General features: G+C 42.1%; 1 protein-coding gene across 6 annotated transcripts in view; it reads left to right on the top strand.

Annotated features, from left to right (window-relative positions):
- LOC137436543 (plexin-B3) overlaps positions 1-18,159 on the top strand; it is a 151,455-nt gene that overhangs the window by 54,851 nt on the left and 78,445 nt on the right. For all 6 annotated transcript variants that reach the window (XM_078786537.1, XM_078786536.1, XM_078786541.1 and 3 more), the window contains 6 exons: positions 4,065-4,190; positions 7,722-7,822; positions 9,483-9,609; positions 14,302-14,452; positions 14,914-15,022; positions 15,229-15,328. In XM_078786537.1, coding sequence (XP_078642663.1) covers positions 4,065-4,190; positions 7,722-7,822; positions 9,483-9,609; positions 14,302-14,452; positions 14,914-15,022; positions 15,229-15,328 — 714 coding nt within the window. The remainder of the gene's footprint in view (positions 1-4,064; positions 4,191-7,721; positions 7,823-9,482; positions 9,610-14,301; positions 14,453-14,913; positions 15,023-15,228; positions 15,329-18,159) is intronic.

The following is an 18,159-nucleotide window of genomic DNA, read 5'->3' on the forward strand; positions in this document are numbered from 1 at the left end:
TGTAACTAACTAAGAGGGGAAATTAACCTTTATTTCAAAACCGCAACAATATTCAGTAGTGTTGCACCTTTTAAAGTAATGTCTTTTTCAAATTTTACACATTTTAGTTTGCTTTAAGACTGGACTGAACATACAGTAAAAAAACGTTTTTTTCAAACAGCGGTAAAACCCAAGTTTTTCAAGTAAAAGTAACAGTAACCACAAGGTTATCAGGTGTTATCAGGTTAACTATCAAGATTATCAGGTGGTTCTTGTTGCTCATCTGTGCATTAATTTTTTGGGCTGGGTGGTCGAAGGAAGCTAACACTTGTTGTTTTTTTAAAATTGGGGACAGTAGGACATTAAAGTTGATTCGTTTTCTGGCATAGTTTCTTGTCCAGGTAGAGTTTAACCACGAGGAACTGCTTTTCTGGTACAATGTCAACAATGATTGGCCGAAAGCACACTCTCCGGTGTTTTGACCTCAACACTCATGATGTAATTTCAGATACCAGCTGTGATTCTACAAGAGTGTTGGTTGTTGTTTGGTATTGAAATTTTTTACTGAAGTCAGTGATGCAACAACATCTGCATTAAACATCTGCTCTACAATAGTGCCAGAATGTACCATATAGAGCACAGTGTGTGTTTGTACATTTGTACAGATGTTTGTCCCACTTCATAAGGTGGAAATCACTCCATTTATGACGACGAAACATCGGATGCCCGAAGTGAAGATCGGTTTCTGAGGTTTGGGATATGGAATGTAGGGACAATGAAAGGGAGATCAGGAGAAGTGGTGGAAGTATTGGTCAGAAGAAGAGTGGACATATGTTGTGTGCAAGAGACGAGATGGAAGGGAAGTGGTGTGAGAGTGGTGAAGGGTAGGCAGGGACAGAAATACAAGTTTGTGTGGCAAGGGTTCCCGGAGGGCGTGCATGGCGTTGGTGTCCTCTTTTCTGAGGAGTTTGTAGACAGTGTGGTGAGTGTGACTAGAGTGAGTGAAAGGTTGATGATGGTGAAAATGATGATTGGAAAGCTCTTGGTGAACGTCATCTCGGGATATGCTCCGCAGGTTGGTCGGAGCGAGGAAGAGAAGGACAAGTTCTGGTGTGCAATAGAGAAGCTGATGGAAAACGTGAAAGATGAGGAAGTTGTTGTGGTAGGAGGAGACCTAAATGGACATGTGGGAAGGAGTATGGACGGTTTTGAGGGAGTTCATGGGGGTTACGGATATGGTGTGAGAAATGGAGAAGGTGAAAGGATTTTGGAGTTTGCTGATGGAGCTGATTTGTTGATTTGTAATACTCAGTTCCACAAAGAATATAATAAGCTTGTTACATACACGTCAGGTGGGTCGACGACAACCGTTGACTACCTGATGGTGCGTAGGCGAGATATGGGGCACCTCCAGGACACAAAGGTGATCCCGGGGGAGGAGGCTGTTTCACAGCACCACTTGGTTGTCTGCGACATGAAGGTGAAAGGTGCGAGGAGAGCTCGGCAGGTGAAGTACCAACCGAGAATGAAAGTGTGGAGGTTGAAAGAGGTGACAGTAAGGGAGGCATTAAAAGAGAGGCTGAATATGGTAGAGAATGATGTGGTTGAGCTTGAAAGTGGTTGGATGTCAATGAAAGACAGTCTGTTGGGAGCCGTTGGTGAGGTATGTGGATGGACAAAAGGACCACCGAGGCACTCGGAAACATGGTGGTGGGATAATGAAGTTGGAAAGAGGATTGACGAGAAGAGGAAGAAGTTCAAGGAGTGGCAGAAGGCGAAGGGTACGGGGGCAGAAAAAGCAGAGCATGAAAGTTATAAGGCAGCCAAGAAGTCTGCAAAGAAAGAGGTAGCAAAGGCACAGGAGGCATGTAGGAAAATGTTCGGAGAACGCTTGGATTCAGAAGAGGGTCAGAGAGCAGTATTCAGGATTGCAAAGCAGATAGCGAAAGAGAGGTGTGATGTGATGGGGGTGAGTTGCTTGAAGGATGAAGTGGGACAAATCGTTGTGGACCTAGATGGAATTAAAGGAAGATGGAAGAGATATATGGAAATGCTGTTGAATGCAGAGAATGAATGGCATGGCAACTTAGAGAGTAACCCAGTTTTAGGATCGGCAGAGAAGATAACTGAGAAGGAAGTTGAGGAAGCGATAAAAGCAATGAAGAGTAGAAAAGCGGGAGGGCCGACGGGAGTTGTGGGAGATATGTTGAAGGCAGCAGGAAGTTGGGGTGTGAAGAGAATGATAGAGATCTGTAATCTGGTGGTGAAAGAAGGCCGCATTCCAGTGGCTTGGGAACTGAGTACCCTCGTCCCTCTATACAAGGGGAAAGGTGACCCTCTGGACTGTGGCTCGTATCGAGCGATAAAGTTATTGGAGCATGGAATTAAGGTATTGGAAAGGGGTGTTGGAGAGGAGGATAAGGAAGAAAGTGAAGATCGACGAAATGCAGTTTGATTTATGCCAGGAAGAGGAACGACAGACGCGCTTTTTATTGTAAGGCAGTTGCAGGAGAAGTACATGGAGAAGGGGAAGAAGTTGTTTCTTGGGTTTGTTGATCTGGAGGAAGCATTCGCTAGGGTTCCACGCGAAGTAGTGACATGGGCATTGAGGAAGTTCGGAGTGGAGGAATGGTTGATCAGAGTAGTGATTGCAATGTACAAAAGAGCTGTAAGGCGCACAGCTGTAAGGACGAAGGACGGGAACAGTGTCGAGCTTGAGGTGAAGGTGGGAGTGCATCAGGGGTCGGTACTAAGTCCACTACTATTTGTAGCTGTGATGGAGGTGCTGGCTCAGAACGTAAAGGAGGGTTTACCGTGGGAGTTGTTGTATGCAGATGATCTGGTGTTGATTGCGGAAAGTATGGATGGACTGAAGGAAAAGATGAACAAGTGGAAGGAATGTATGGAGACAAAAGGTCTGAAGGTGAATATTGGAAAGACGAAGGTGATGGCAAGTGGTAAAGCATGTGGTGAGGTGGAAAGAACTGGGAAGTGGCCTTGTGCTGTGTGCAGGAAGGGTGTCGGAGTGAACTCCATTCAAGGTACAATGTGCGCTGAGTGGGTTCATCAAAAATGTAGTGGTCTGAGAGGGTCATGAACCAGTGTGGCAGTTACATTCAAATGTAAGGTGTGCACAGAGGGAGCTGCAGATGGAGGAAATGTTGAGTTGGATCTTGGAGACGGCGTGAAGCTGGAAGGTGTGAAAACATTTTGCTACCTCGGAGACATGCTGAATGGAGAAGGTGGATCAGACTCGTCAACGGTTGCTAGAGTGAGATGTGCATGGAAGAAGTTTCGGGAACTGAGTGGCATGCTGATGATGAGGGGAGTGTCGTTGAAGCTGAAGGGAAAGGTGTATGCTGCATATGTGAGAAGTGTTTTGATTTATGGGAGCGAGACATGGGTAATGAACGTAGAGCAGCAATGAAGGCTGGAAAGGGTGGAAATGCGAATGGTTCGGTGGATGTGTGGAGTATCGTTGAGAGAGAGAAAGACAAATGATGAATTGCGAAAGATAATGGGAATAGAGCCTGTGATTGATGCTGTGAAGAGAAACAGGTTGAGATGGTTTGGTCATGTGTTGAGGAAGGATGAAAGTGACTGGTAGAGAAGAGTGATGGAAATGAATGTAGAAGGAAGTAGAGGATGGGGAAGACTGAGAAAGACTTGGCTGAAGATGGTGGAAGAAGAAATGCGGGCAATGGGGTTAACAAGGGGAGATGCAGAAAATAGGGCAAAATGGAGAAGATTGTCATGGGGACCACAAGGCTAACCCCCGCTCTAGCAGGGAAAATGGCCTTAAAATGCATGTTTTATAAGGACGATTTGAGGAGGAGGGTTTTAAAGGCCAATCTTTTAACACGACTGTGTATTCACTACGTTGTATTTTTTTAGGATAAAAAAGTTAAACATTGTCTCTAAAAGAGGAATGGCATTTCTTCAAATTGGATTGCAGACAGTGGCTTGCAAACCGAGCCTCAAGGGCGGTGTACAGAAGCTTATTATATAGGTGTATAGACGGGCTTTTCAACTTGTGTTTCATAAATTCCCAAATTTCTGAATAAAACTGTTTGCCTTTCCGACAGGTTTATCTGCAAGGAACTGAAAGTTCAGATGATGGAGTTATGGTGTATCGACTGTCCTCTGCTGTCTCCAGGCACATGATATTTGATTTGTCTTGGAAACATTTTTACGCAATGTCTGAAACACAGGTGGGTAAACACCAGGTGACTGTGCTGAGTTAATGTACTGATTAAAAAAGTTACTGTACTTTTCTGGGTTACCTTTTTTTGGCACACTTTTCCATGTTGCTGGATACTCATTTATCAGGTTACAGTATTATGGAAATGGTCAGGGCCCGTCTAAAGAAAAATGCCAAGATATTTTGCTCAGTCTCTTACACCCACCATTTTCCTTTGTCATGCATTCTGGTTTCTCAAAAAATACTCACGTTCTAGAGATTAAAAAGAAAGGATCAATATATATATATATATATATATATATATATATATATATATATATCTGAACATGATTATAACTAATTAATTGACATATGTGGGATTACACGCCCAGACTGGGAATCGAACCCAGGTCCTCTGGTGAACTATCTGAGCTCCTGTATCTGGGTGAACCAGAGCTATGGGAGTTGATCATAATTGGTTCTTCAGTGTGAGAATTAAGTTGCCACCTTTTAAATAGAGTTTTTTAAGCTTTGAATTTTAAGCCTTCTAAGGTTTGAGTGGAAAAGGTGAGTCAGAAGGTGATAGTGGAGTTCATTGAACAAATACCTCGTGTCCGGCATAAGGCCCTGTCGAAACTTTTGCAAAGATGACATTTTCCCAGAGCTCTTTAACAATGCACCTTTTGCCATTGCATGTCCTTGGTAGATCCATCATCCTTGGAATCATGATAGGGCAACCAACCTTTAGTTTCAAAATGTGTGAGGGCAGGCCAGATATCCTGAGGGAGTTCAGCATCTCAGTTGGGCATATTGTTTGGTGATGCTCTAAGAGGTTTTACAGTTGCTGCCTTTGCTCAGCGGTTTGTTAAAATTTTTCGTTGTCATCAACCAAAATTGTGTCGACAGATTTGTACACAATTTCCTTACTAGGACACTCTTCGATGCGTGTTTGTTTTTGTCAAGGTCCGAAGAGAGGGAAGGGGCAGGTGGTCCCACAAAATGTGACAAAATCAGCCTGATTATTTTCATATTTATGTTGAGTATGATGGTTGGGAAAATCAGTGAGGGGGAGGATAAGGGGGGGGGGGGGGGGGGAGGTGGGGTAATACATTCTTTTACTAATACTGCACATAATTTTCCAGGAGATCACACTGAAAATGCCACATCACATTTATTTTCACTAAATAATGCAGATCTCTATATCTTTAAACACAAATTTTGTGACAAAGCAATTGTTTGGGAATTGAAATGAGGCATATCACAGTTAAATAAAATGTTTACTCCTGTGAACTGAATGATATTTTCAGCGAGAAGGTGAAATAAACAAAGAAACTTCAAAAAGACGAATGAAAATTTTAATATGTAATAGAAGAACATAAGCTTAAAAGCCAACAAATACACAGATTTTTGCTCGAACAAAACAAAATGGAAAATTGAAGAAAATTGAACTTTTCTACCCCCATTAACTCTCCCCAAGCCCACCTCTTACCAACTTTTCTGTTTTCCTTCCTGATAGTTTGCATCTGTGTCAATCTTATTCATCCTCTGTGTCCTCTATTCCTCATTCTTCCTCGCATCCCTATCCTCCAAGTTTTCTCTCTATTTTGTCCATCAACTATGCTGTTGGGTGTTGTCTCCCTCTCCTTCTGCTGTTGGCTTTGTTCTATTTATGCCCTGATCTGTTCTATTTTATAACTCTTCCATGAGCCTCAACTCTGTATATACTGTATGTATAATATATATATTATATAATATGTATGTAATATCACTAATATGTAATATATTATATGTAATATGTAATAATATGTAATATATTATATAATATATATATAATATATATATATATTAATATGTATAATAATAATAATAATAATAATAATATATATATATATATATATATATATATGTATATATATATATATATATATATATATATATATATAATATATATATATAACCATCCCTCCAGTGACAACCGATGAGAGAGGGCCAGTTTGTATGAAAACCATGAAAAAGGGAGAGGGCTCCTCGAGAAGACGCAATTGTTATACCTGGTGTAGCTGTAGCAAAGGGTTGGAACACTATTTTAATAATTAAATATTTCTCTTATTGATTAACATTGATATATTTTTAAAACATTTGCAAACTACAAAGTTCGGAATTTTACCTATATACACTGGCCTTTGAAAATACACTACACTGGACTCGACTACACTATACTGGCTGAGCTGGATTTTATATGAATGAGTATGCAGTTCAACTTTCAATATTTCTGGAGAATTCTGTCATGTCTTGTCATTTATGTCGGCATGTTGCGGGAAATGGCGGACTGACTTTTGTCGGTAGTATTGATTGCTCGTCACATCTTTTGCACATTTTCTGGTGTTCAGGCAGTTTGTGATCTTCATGTTCGCATTCTACTCTTCACAATGGCTGTTTAATGGAAGTTTGACACACGTCTATTAATCTCTTTGCTTGATGGAGCTTCATGGACTTGAAAATGCCTCTTGAATTCTCGTACTAAAATTAGTGTCCATTCACCAAATGCTAACTGCTCACCTGTCCATGTCACCATCCTTACTTTTAATCCCTGGATGTTATTCCAGAGCTCCTCTCACAACCTGCAATGAAAAAAAACCGTTCACTCTTTCGACAGATTGATACCATTTTCAAATGGGTCCAGTGCTTTTGCTACACCCCATAGATGCAGTTAAAGATGGAGTTGAACTGCTGCACAATAGATTGGTAGAACTGTTTATAAAGCCTGTGGAGGATGAAAAAACTCTCTAGCTTGTAAATAATAACTCTGAGCTGGTACTAATTTGCAAAAATGGAGATACATTCACCTAAATAGTTACTATTGAATTAGCATGTTCTCCAATATTTATAAAACGTTCACAAAAAGTCATCAATAACCGACTCATGATTGACCTGGACAGCAACCAATCAGGGGAGCAAGCAGGTTTTAGAAGCATATACTCAACAATCTTTCACCTTCAAATGACAAATCAGCTTCTGAAAATATCAAGAGAAAATATAAGTCGGTATGAAAGTTATGCCTCTTATATTGTATCTCATTGATTAAATTATGACTCCGACATGGAAAATTAATGGATCCATGTGGAACATCTGGTTGTTTTTCCACATATTCCCCATCACGATCAATGCACATTTGCCACCGCTGAACGAGAGCATTCATGCCTGCGTTGTATAACTCCTCGTCAAACTTGCTTAGCCCATTCGTTCAAAGCATGGTTAGAAGCACAAGTCAACAAAATTCAATTTATTACTTGTTTGCTTTTTGTAACGTGAAACTTCAGGTAAAGTGAAACTCAGTTTTTACGCATTAACTCCAACCGAACACACCCCTTTAGGTGCACATTTTAATACAATTTCACTTTTACCTTTAAAAAAACCCATGGAACTCTCATATCCTGCTTGCCTACGAAGTAATATTGTGATCATTGATGGCAAGGCCCGAGCTGAGGATCTCATTAATTGTAGTGAAAATCAGCGGCTTGGACCCGCTCTAAACCATCTCCTCCTACCTGTGTCCAATTAGGTGGTGCGAGTTCCCATCTCCATTTGTGGTCGCTGGACGACATGCACAGACTGCTTGGAGTCTCGAGACCCACATTGTGGTTGGTGTGTGCTTCAGGGCAGGTATGAGATAATACATATTGTAATTAACCACATTAGTAGCTTTGCAACTCGAGATACAATCAAAAGGTTACTTAGTGGATTTTATTGTCAGATTTATGAATCAATAACTGATGCTGAAAAAGTAAATACTATATTGTAATATCTGATGCTGTTGAACACAGGAACTAACATATCACATGATAGCAAATCATACTAGAGCTGGTAAAGCATGTTGTGGACAGGGGTAGGAGGGATGCAGAAACAGCAGCTGATGCCTTATTAAAGATCTAAAATCTTCAGGTTTGCCTGTTTGTTTTTCAACAATTGTGCACCAATTTCATGATAGTTCTGTAAATCCAGATTCAACTCCAATATACTGTGTTGATTTATCCATCAATTTTGACTCCAGTTTGACTTTCAACTGGAGTATGTGGTTGAACTGGAAGCGGTCAAGCTCATGACTGAAGGAGGCGGTCAAGCTCATGACTAGAGTAGGTGGTCGAGTTTGTGACAGGATGAGGCGGTCGAGTTTGCGACTGGAGGAGGCGGTCGAGTTTGTGACTGGAGGACGCGGTCGAGTTTGCGACTGGAGGAGGCGGTCGAGTTTGCGACTGGAGGAGGCGGTCGAGTTTGCGACTGGAGGAGGCGGTCGAGTTTGCGACTGGAGGAGGCGGTCGAGTTTGCGACTGGAGGAGGCGGTCGAGTTTGCGACTGGAGGAGGCGGTCGAGTTTGCGACTGGAGGAGGCGGTCGAGTTTGTGACTGGAGGACGCGGTCGAGTTTGTGACTGGACGAGGCGGTCAAGTTTGTGACTGGAGGACGCGGTCGAGTTTGTGACTGGAGGAGGCGGTCGAGTTTGCGAGTTTGTGACTGGAGGATGCGGTCGAGTTTGTGACTGGAGGACGCGGTCGAGTTTGTGACTGGAGGAGGTGGTCAAGTTTGTGACTGGAGGACGCGGTCGAGTTTGTGACTGGAGGAGGCGGTCGAGTTTGCGACGGGAGGAGGCAGTCGAGTTTGCTACTGGAGGAGGGGGTCGAGTTTGCAACGGGGGAAGGCGATCGAGTTTGCGACGGGAGGAAGCAGTCGAGTTTGCGACTGGAGGAGGCGGTCAAGTTTGTGACTGGAGGAGGCGGTCAAGTTTGTGACTGGAGGAGGCAGTCGAGTTTGTGACTGGAGGAGGCGGTCGAGTTTGCGAGGGGAGGAGGCGGTCGAGTTTGCGACTGGAGGAGGCGGTCGAGTTTGCGACTGGAGGAGGCGGTCGAGATTGCGACTGGAGGAGGCGGTCGAGTTTGCGACTGGAGGACACGGTCGAGTTTGTGACTGGAGGACGCGGTCGAGTTTGCAAATGGAGGAGGCGGTCGAGTTTGCGACTGGAGGAGGCGGTCGAGTTTGCGACTGGAGGAGGCGGTCGAGTTTGCGATGGGAGGAGGCGGTCAAGTTTGCGATGGGAGGAGGCAGTCGAGTTTGCGACGGGAGGTGTCAAGGAGCAGTCAAGTTTTTATAACTAACTACGATGCACTTATTTATTGCCAGAAACACGTTCGTTTGGCTTCACCATGCTACAATGTAAAATGCTTATGCATTATATAGGCATTAATGCATTTTGTTAGGAAAGCCATACTTTATGTTGATAAAGATATATTTGTGAGTATGTTGCATGTATGTTAATGATGATTGCACAGGTGTGTTCGAAAAATGGAGTGTTACGCAGCTGAGAAATCAAACCGATGGGTGTGGAGCTATGAAAGAAGCTGTCCATCAGTTTTGTCTGTTGTGCCAAGCAACATCAGCCGTCAGCATCCACAGAAGGTATAGGTTCCAGTTATTTATCCTGGCGTATTTATCGTTTCATTCTCAACACATCGGTTGAACACCTGATTATATCCATATATTTTTTTGCATTTTTTTATTTTCTATTTTCTTGCATTCCAGTCTCTGCTTCATTAGATTACCCATACACACAATACACAAATATTCGTTTGAAATGCTAAATCACTTGGATCATTCAGTCACCTCTTTTAACTATGAATGAATGAATGAATGATCGTTTTAAGGCCATTTTCCCCGCTGGAGCAGGGGTTAGCCTTGCGGGCCCCATGACAATCATGGTTCCCTGTTTGAGGCAATGTTTTTATGGCCGGATGCCCTTCCTGACGCCGGTCTCGCCTCTGTCTGTCTCGCCTCTGTCTGTCTCGCCTCTGTCTGTCTCGCCTCTGTCTGTCTCGCCTCTGTCTGTCTCGCCTCTGTTCTCGCCTCTCGCCGGCGCCCAAGCCCCCCGCTTTTAACTGATCATTAAAAAAAAAAAAATCCTGAAATAATTTCAAAATATTTTGTGCTATCACCTGTTTCAATGCCACACACCCATTAGTGAATGAAACTGACCACCCATCTCTGAAACAAACAATTCAGCATATCATTTTGTATACATTTGATGGGGTGGCCATTTTCCCCCCATGCCATCCCTACTCCATGATTCACATGTTTTTAAAATTCCTTCAGACTCAAGAAAATTTCCTGTTTTTAAAGCCATTTAGGATTCCTGTATTACATCCTATGCATACATAGTAACCATTTTTAGCCGAGCAAACTGAATGCAAGTCATGAAGTCTAAATTCTCAGTCCTGGATGTCATATATTTTGACATATTGATTTGACTTTCCATCATTGTTTGGTTTGGTTACTGCAGTAATTAAAATGAAATGTAAATGCAAGCAAGAAAATCAGACATTATCAAGGTCTAACAAACTCAGATTAGCACAAAAGTAACTCGAAAAGATGTGACAATTTTAAACACCCTCTAACTCTGATACACACCAGGTTTAACCACCATGCATCTCTTCCCTCTTTCACTCCCCTTGTCAAGTCTATATCAGAGAGATGAGATGCTTGTGCTACAGTGTGTTAGCGCTAGCCCTCAACAGGTTTATCCTAAATCACTGCTGCAAGTACCTCAGGAACTCCACCCGGCCAAGTTGTTATGGGAGGCTCAAAGTGGGTCCAGGTATGACCACCCTCCACGCCCCCCGCCCCAAAAATAGGTATTTCCTCTCTTCTCCGAAATTACAGACAATGTCAATGAAACTTGACCACAACTTTAATCACTGGTGATGGACTAAAGATTGTTCATGGCATTAAAAAACATAGGGGCAATACCCCTGGTGCTCACCTGGTAGAATAAACTGTATACTGCACTGACTAAAGGTATTTTAAACCAATTTCAATGGTTGCTGGAAGACAGGGCAGCTTGGAGAATCATACTAACATAATCATAAGACTTTAAACTTTAAACAAACAAACAAAAAATACCTATTTGGGGGGCAACCCCCTTCCAAACCCCCCCACCCCCTCCAGCCCCCCTATATACCTCCTCAAGCCTCAATTTTTTTAATGCCTTGAACAAACATTGGTACTTCACGGGTGATTACGTTTGTGGTCAAGTTTCATTGAAATCGTTTCATTGAAATCCCCCCCCCCCCCCCCCCGTAAACTGCCTTAGACCCCGATTTTTATAATTGCCGGCAACAAACGTTGGGACATCTCTGCTGATGAACGGAATGTTGTGGTCAAGTTTCATCGGAATTGTATGTGCAGTTTCTTAGAAGAAAGCAAATACCACATTTACCACATTTCAAATCTGGCCTCCAAAGCCAGTCGCCGACTGGGCATCCTCCGTCGTGCGAAGTCCTTCCTCGGCACACCTGAGCTCCTCACCACATACATGGCTTTCATCCGCAGCTCAATGGAATACTGCTCTCCCCTATGGGCCGGTGCTCCTGCCTCACACCTAGCTCGGCTTCACGCTGCTGAAACCAAAGCTTTCAGAATCATTGGAATCTCCCGCGATGAAGCTATCTCTGAGGGCCTTTCACTCACTCACCGCAGGCAGGTAGGTGGTCTTTCCGTCTTCTACCGACTCCTCTCCGGCCTTGCTCCCCTAGCTCTCTCTGTGCTCTGTCCCCCAAATATTCCTACAGGTCGCACAAGATCTGCCAGCCACCCTCTGATGGTTAAACTGCCGAAATCTCGGCTCTCTGCTCACCTTCACTCTTTCATTCCTCTTTTCTCCCGCCTCTGGAACAAACTCCCACACTCCCTTCAATCCCACTCCTCCCTCCAGGTCTTTAAAACAGCTGTTCACCACCATCTCTTATCTTACCCCATCCAAAACCTTGATTTTTCTACCCCCGCTAATTCACCCCAGATCCACCTTGTTTGAAATTCCAACTTCTTTCCTGGAAGTCCTGGCAGTGTCCATATGTTTTATACCTCTCCCACCCCCCCCCCCTTCCCATGCCTCCCCCCCCCAAAGCCCTCTCCCTCCCACAGATCTCTCGATGTCTCCATGTCTCTGTTGTTGTGTTTGTGTCCTTCCCCCTCTCTCCCCCTCTCTCCCCATCTTGTCTCCCGCTCCCGATGTTGTATGTTTTATGTGTCGGTTTGTCTTTCGTGTGATTAATGTTCGCTCTTTCACGAGCCTCGATCTTGTATACAAAAAAACAAAAAACAAACAAACAAAAAAAAACTATTTTGGGGGGTAACCCCTTCCCCGCCCTACCCCCCCACCTGCCCTTAGGGCCAGATCTTTTTTTTAAATGCCGTGAACAGACTTTGGTACAACATGGGTGATGAAGGTTGTGGTCAAGTTTCATCGGAATTGCTTGTGTAGTTTCTGAGAAGAAAGCAAATACCTATTTTGGGGGGCAACCCCACCCCATAGATCCCCTCAGGGCCCGATTTTCTTTTGTGCCGTGAACAAACTTTGATACATCATGGGTGGGCAACCCCACCCCGTAGATCCCCTCAGGGCCCGATTTTTTTTTTATGTCGTGAACAAACTTTGGTACATCATGGGTGATGAAGGTTGTGGTCAAGTTTCATCGAAATAGTGTGTGTAGTTTCAGAGGAAAAAGCAAATTCCTATTTTGGGGGTCAAACCTGGATCCAATTTGACCCCCGGTAGACCCCCTTAGACCCCGTCTTTTTTAAAGCCATGAACAAACTTTAGTCACAACAACAAATATAATTTGTGCCAAATTAGGTCACAATCCCATCAGTGCGGAGAAGAAGTTGCAAGTGCTTACAGATGGACTGATGGACTGATGGACTGATGGAGTGACGGACGGTTGGACTGACGGACGACGCGCCATCGCATAAGCTTCCCTGAACTTAGTTCCAGTTGAGCTAAAAATCAAGGTCTAAGGTTGGTCAAGGTGGGTCCAGTTCCCCCCCCTCCCCCTCCCCAAATAGTTACTGTATGTGCTTTCTTCTTTGAAACTACACACAATTTTGATGAAACTTGACCACAACCTTCATCACCCGTGAGGGACTATTGTTTGTTCACAGCATTAAGAAAATCAGAGTCCAAGTGGGGCTAAGGGGGATCTTGACCCTGCTCCCATCTCTCCCCCAAAATAGGTATCTTGCTTTCTCTGAAACTACACATACGATTTCGATGAAACTTGACCACAACCTTCATCACCTGTACCTGTGATCTACTAAAGTTTGTTGATGGCATTTAAAAAAGGGGGTTGCCCCCCAAAATAGGTATTTACTTTCTTCTCCATTTCATATTTTGTGGGTCATCCACACTTACCAGTGGTTCCCTGGTTCTACCAGGTGAGCCCATGGACATTGCCCCTATTTTCAATCAATAAAGTGGGGCATGTATTCAAAATTTGATGGAGATCGACCAAGCTGTATTTGATTATACAAGGTTCATATGCACGTACACCCTTACATACATATGTACATGCGTGCATACATACATGAAGTGAAACACATGAAAAAAATGATATTTGAACGAGTATTTATATTGTCGTCACTGCTGTCATCGTGGCTCTGATTGTTGTTTGTGTGTTCTTTACAAACTTAATTTGAGAAGTATTACTATATATAATTTTGTGTGCTCCTTCTATGTCCTCCTAAATGATTCCTGCTATCGTGGAATAATAAATGTTAGTTAGAACTGTTGCATTAAATGTTTGATTTTATTTATGAATTTGATTTCTCTTAACGCGTATTCATTGGTTTTCTTGAATAAAAACTTTGATATGAAAATTGTCATATATTTTAGATGTGTCCTTAGCACGTAGGCAAAATTTTGTGGATATTGGCCCAGCGGTTTTTGATTCTATAATTTTATTCAAAATGTTAATAGGACACAAAAAAGTGAAGATGCAACTAACTACAGCTGAGTAAATATGAGTTCCCTTCAAAGGAATGAGGTCATTAAGCCCATCAAGCCTGCACAATGGTTGCCAACCTATGGTTGTTTGTCCATGCTCTATCCTTTTTAAATGCTGAGCATCAAGCAAGGAAGAACATACCTTTTTTTTAGTTATTGGGATGACTCAGCCAGGGGTTCGGGTTTGAACTTCTGGCCTCCTAGAATCAGTTCAGAGAAGATGCTCTATCCCACAGGTCCAGAAATACATGGTCATATCATAAATGATGGAGACCACTGACTACATTTACTTTTTGCTTTTCCACCCTCCATCCCAGGTTGAGCTTCATGTATCAGCCTTGCCATACCTGTCTCCCGACGAATATCTGCATTGCTCCATCCTCGGTCACACTGTTCTTGCAGATGTTCGGCACAACCGCATCCAGTGCACAAACCGCTACCCAGATGACGCAGCATGGCCCAACATTGGTAATGTTGAGGCTGCATAGCTTCTGCCAGTACATGTTTTTTTAAACAATGATGTCCCTACAGCTCAAGATCATGACCGGTACTGGGCTCTTGTTTCATGCCGTGTGTAGGAAGTGTGCAAGCCAAACGGTGTGTATATGTGCAGTTATGCAAGGGCATAGACTGTGTGAGCATGCCATTGTGTGCTAGTTAACTGTGTGTGCTTGTAGGTGTGCATGTGCATGTGCATGTGCATGTGCTTGTGTGTACATAATAAGCTTGAATGGAGCAGTGTATTCCCATGATTGTGTGCTTCCATTGGCGTTTGTGTATTTGTACATGCATTGAGCCATGCGTGTGTGTGCGGTTTTGTGTATCGGCTTTGCATGCACCCAGATGTGTATGCACATTGACCTGCATACATGTGCTAGTGAATATGCATTTCCATGCTTTTGCATAATTGCTCTTTGTGTTGTTTGCAGATCATGTGCGCACGGAACTTAGTGTGCTCTATGGAAACGTCGTCATCGTTTCCACGCCATTTCTGATCTATGACTGCCCATCCTTTTCTCAACTGCATCCATTTGCCTCGTATGATCATTTTGTCCAATTCGTTTTATAATTCCCAGTAGTTGTTGAGGGAGTGATACTAATGGATAATATCATAAGTATCTGTAGCTTGGTCTTTCCAATTGGCGATGTTAGAAGTGAGAATGAGGGGAAAGAATCAGTACATGTATGAGAAATAATAGTGTTACCTCTTCCTAATCAAATCATCATACTGCATCTCCCAACAGATGTGGGGCCTGCACAGCCAGTCGCTGGGAATGTCAGTGGTGTATTAGTGAGCACAAGTGTCTGCACACCGGCTGCAGCGATGGAAACGTCGTGTTCAAAGTGGGTGTCGCTTCATGGCCGTGCCATCGTAACACATATTTTTTTGCGTCATGATGGAAACATGTCTCCATGGCCCATATAGTTAGTTATATGATGCTTTCTGATGTGACCTCAATTTTCACTGAAAAGCTGTGCGACGTTTTTTTTATGTATTAAAGACTAGCGGGAGCACCCGGCGTTGCCCGGTGATGTTCTCATCCTGTTGACATTTTGAAGAAATCATTTTGGGTTTTTAAAATATTTTTGGTGGTGCCTAAAACACTTCCCTACACCCACTGAGGGAAATTTATATTTAATATTATAATATTACACACACACACACACACACACACACACACACACACACACACACACACACACACACACACACACACACACACACACACACACACTAATGGCTCTTTTATAGGATAGATTAAAAATATGTGATGGTCCACCAGTCAAGGTTTAGTAAATCTCTTATATGTTTAGTGCCCTCCAAGCTCATCCTATCCTCCTGGTCTAGTAAGAGTTTTTTAAACCTTTAAGATCATGTTTTGTTTGTTACTCATCATCAATTAAATAATGGACTGTCAGGATCACATCTTGAGGCCAGTTGTATTGCCATTGTGAATTAAGATCGATAACTGTGCTGCGAGGTTCGAGTTCCGCATAAAATGTGTAGCTACAGTGAAAGGTAGATACAGAAATTGTATTTTATACGCAAACATTTGCTAATGTATGATCTTACACTTGTCTGACAGGATTATGCAGAGGTAGCGCATTTACCTTTGCGCTATATAATCTGGATTTGATTACCAACCTGACTATAAATCATCAAAATATTGCTTCACCTGCAGGATGTTGCATCACAAAGTGTACTGTCCCTCAGATGCACGTTAATGTTGGCTTTCCATGGTTAAGCTAGCATTATAATGTGGACGTAAGAGTTCCCACAGTATGTCCAGTCAACTTATTGCTGCCGAAATGAGAGAGACAGACAGAGAGAGAGAGAGAGAGAGAGAGAGAGAGACAGACAGACAGACAGACAGACAGAGACAGAGACAGACAGAGAGAGAGTGACAGAGAGAGAGAGAGAGAGACAGAAAGACAGAGAGAGAAAGACAGAGAGAGAAAGACAGAGAGAGAGAGACAGAGAGAGAGACAGATGAGTAATTGAAAAAAAAAAAAGAAAGATGTTTGGTGTTAAAAAAGACATTAAATGAAAGAAATGGGGAAAAATAAAATTAGGACATGTATAGGGAGAGTATTAAAGGAATATTCATCACAGCCTTTTTAGATGCTGAATTGCAAATAATATACAACTGAACAACACACTAAGAGGAAGATAAAAATGAAAAAAATTCTCACCCTTGCCCTCCCCTCCCTTGTTTCTTTTGAATAAATTGTCTCGGGTATGTATATATATATATATGAGTATGATTTGGATTTGTGGATATAAAACATCTTTGTTGGGAGAGGGATAAGTGGTTATGTTTACTTCCTGAGAGTGGTTTCATTGAAATCCGATCTCAAGTTAAGAAAGAAGGATTCCTGGGAGATCCTGCCCCCTCTGTGCAGGGATAACAAACATCACGTGTTGGAATTTGCAGTTTTGACACGCGTTTTGACACGCGTGTCCATGTTCCCATAAAAAAATCCTTTTTTTTTTGGATCACAAACACTCCCGGGAGTTACCCAAATCCACCGTAGTTGGATTAATTGAAATTCCTTCATCCATTCTCAAGTTATAACACGACAAACAAACAGACAGGCAGATACAGCTCCTTTTATAACAGATTGTATTGTTGGAAGAAAGAAAAGTGATGGTAATTTTATACTAGGTTGTTTATGGATGGTCAAAAAAAAAATCTGAAGTTTTAAAAACCTATTTTACTGTTTGCGTTTATGTGGAATTACCTCCGTCACGGAAGGTGGACAAACGTTATCTTTTCACCCCTGTCTGTTTGTCTCTGTCTGTGAGCAGGATATCTTAAAAAGTTATGGACAGATTCGGACGAAATTTGGTGGACAGGTTGGGTGTGTGATAAGGACAGATTGATTATAATTTAGAACAAGTAAAGATACATTCAAAGTACACTGCCCCCATGCCAAATAATTAAATATCCGACAGCGCGGCATTGCCGGGGTGCCTCCGGCGCCTGGCAATACCGCAGTGCAGCTCATAGAGGCTGCATTGGGAGAGAGAGGTGTATGCTAATTGATTGATTAATTGTATGATTAAAATCAATAAAAGATTATCAGAAAATATTTTCTTAATCAATTGGCTAATAGCTTAACTCAACCACTAGTGCTTCATCCGAAGATGTATCTTTTAGAAATGTAATTAAATAAGTCATTAATAAAAAATTAAATAATTACTTGATTAATCAATAAATAATTAATCAATTAATCAATAAATAATTAATCGATTAAATGATTAATCAATAAATCAAAAATATCCTTGATAGCCACATCACTTGGTCACTGTCATGTCCAAATATTAGCTTCCCAGCTCAAAAGGTTCCTGAGATATTGGCCAAATGAGAAAGAAAATAAATAAATGATTAATAATGAAAATAAATAAATAAGAATCATTAAAAAATTAAATTATTAATCAATTCGGTCACAGAACACATAAACCACCACCATTTCATCAGAATCTGTAATTGAAATTTTTTATTTTATTTTAGTAATTAATCAAATAATTAAATAATTAATCGATTAATTGATTAATTGATTAATCAATAAATCAAAAATATCCTTGATAGCCACATCACTTGGTCACTCATGTCCAAATATTAGCTTCCGAGCTCAAAAGGTGCCTGAGATATTGGCCAAACGAGAAAGAA

The sequence above is a fragment of the Myxine glutinosa genome, chromosome 11, assembly GCF_964187855.1.
Source record: "Myxine glutinosa chromosome 11, kmMyxGlut1.1, whole genome shotgun sequence".
In the NCBI taxonomy this organism is placed as follows: domain Eukaryota; kingdom Metazoa; phylum Chordata; class Myxini; order Myxiniformes; family Myxinidae; genus Myxine; species Myxine glutinosa.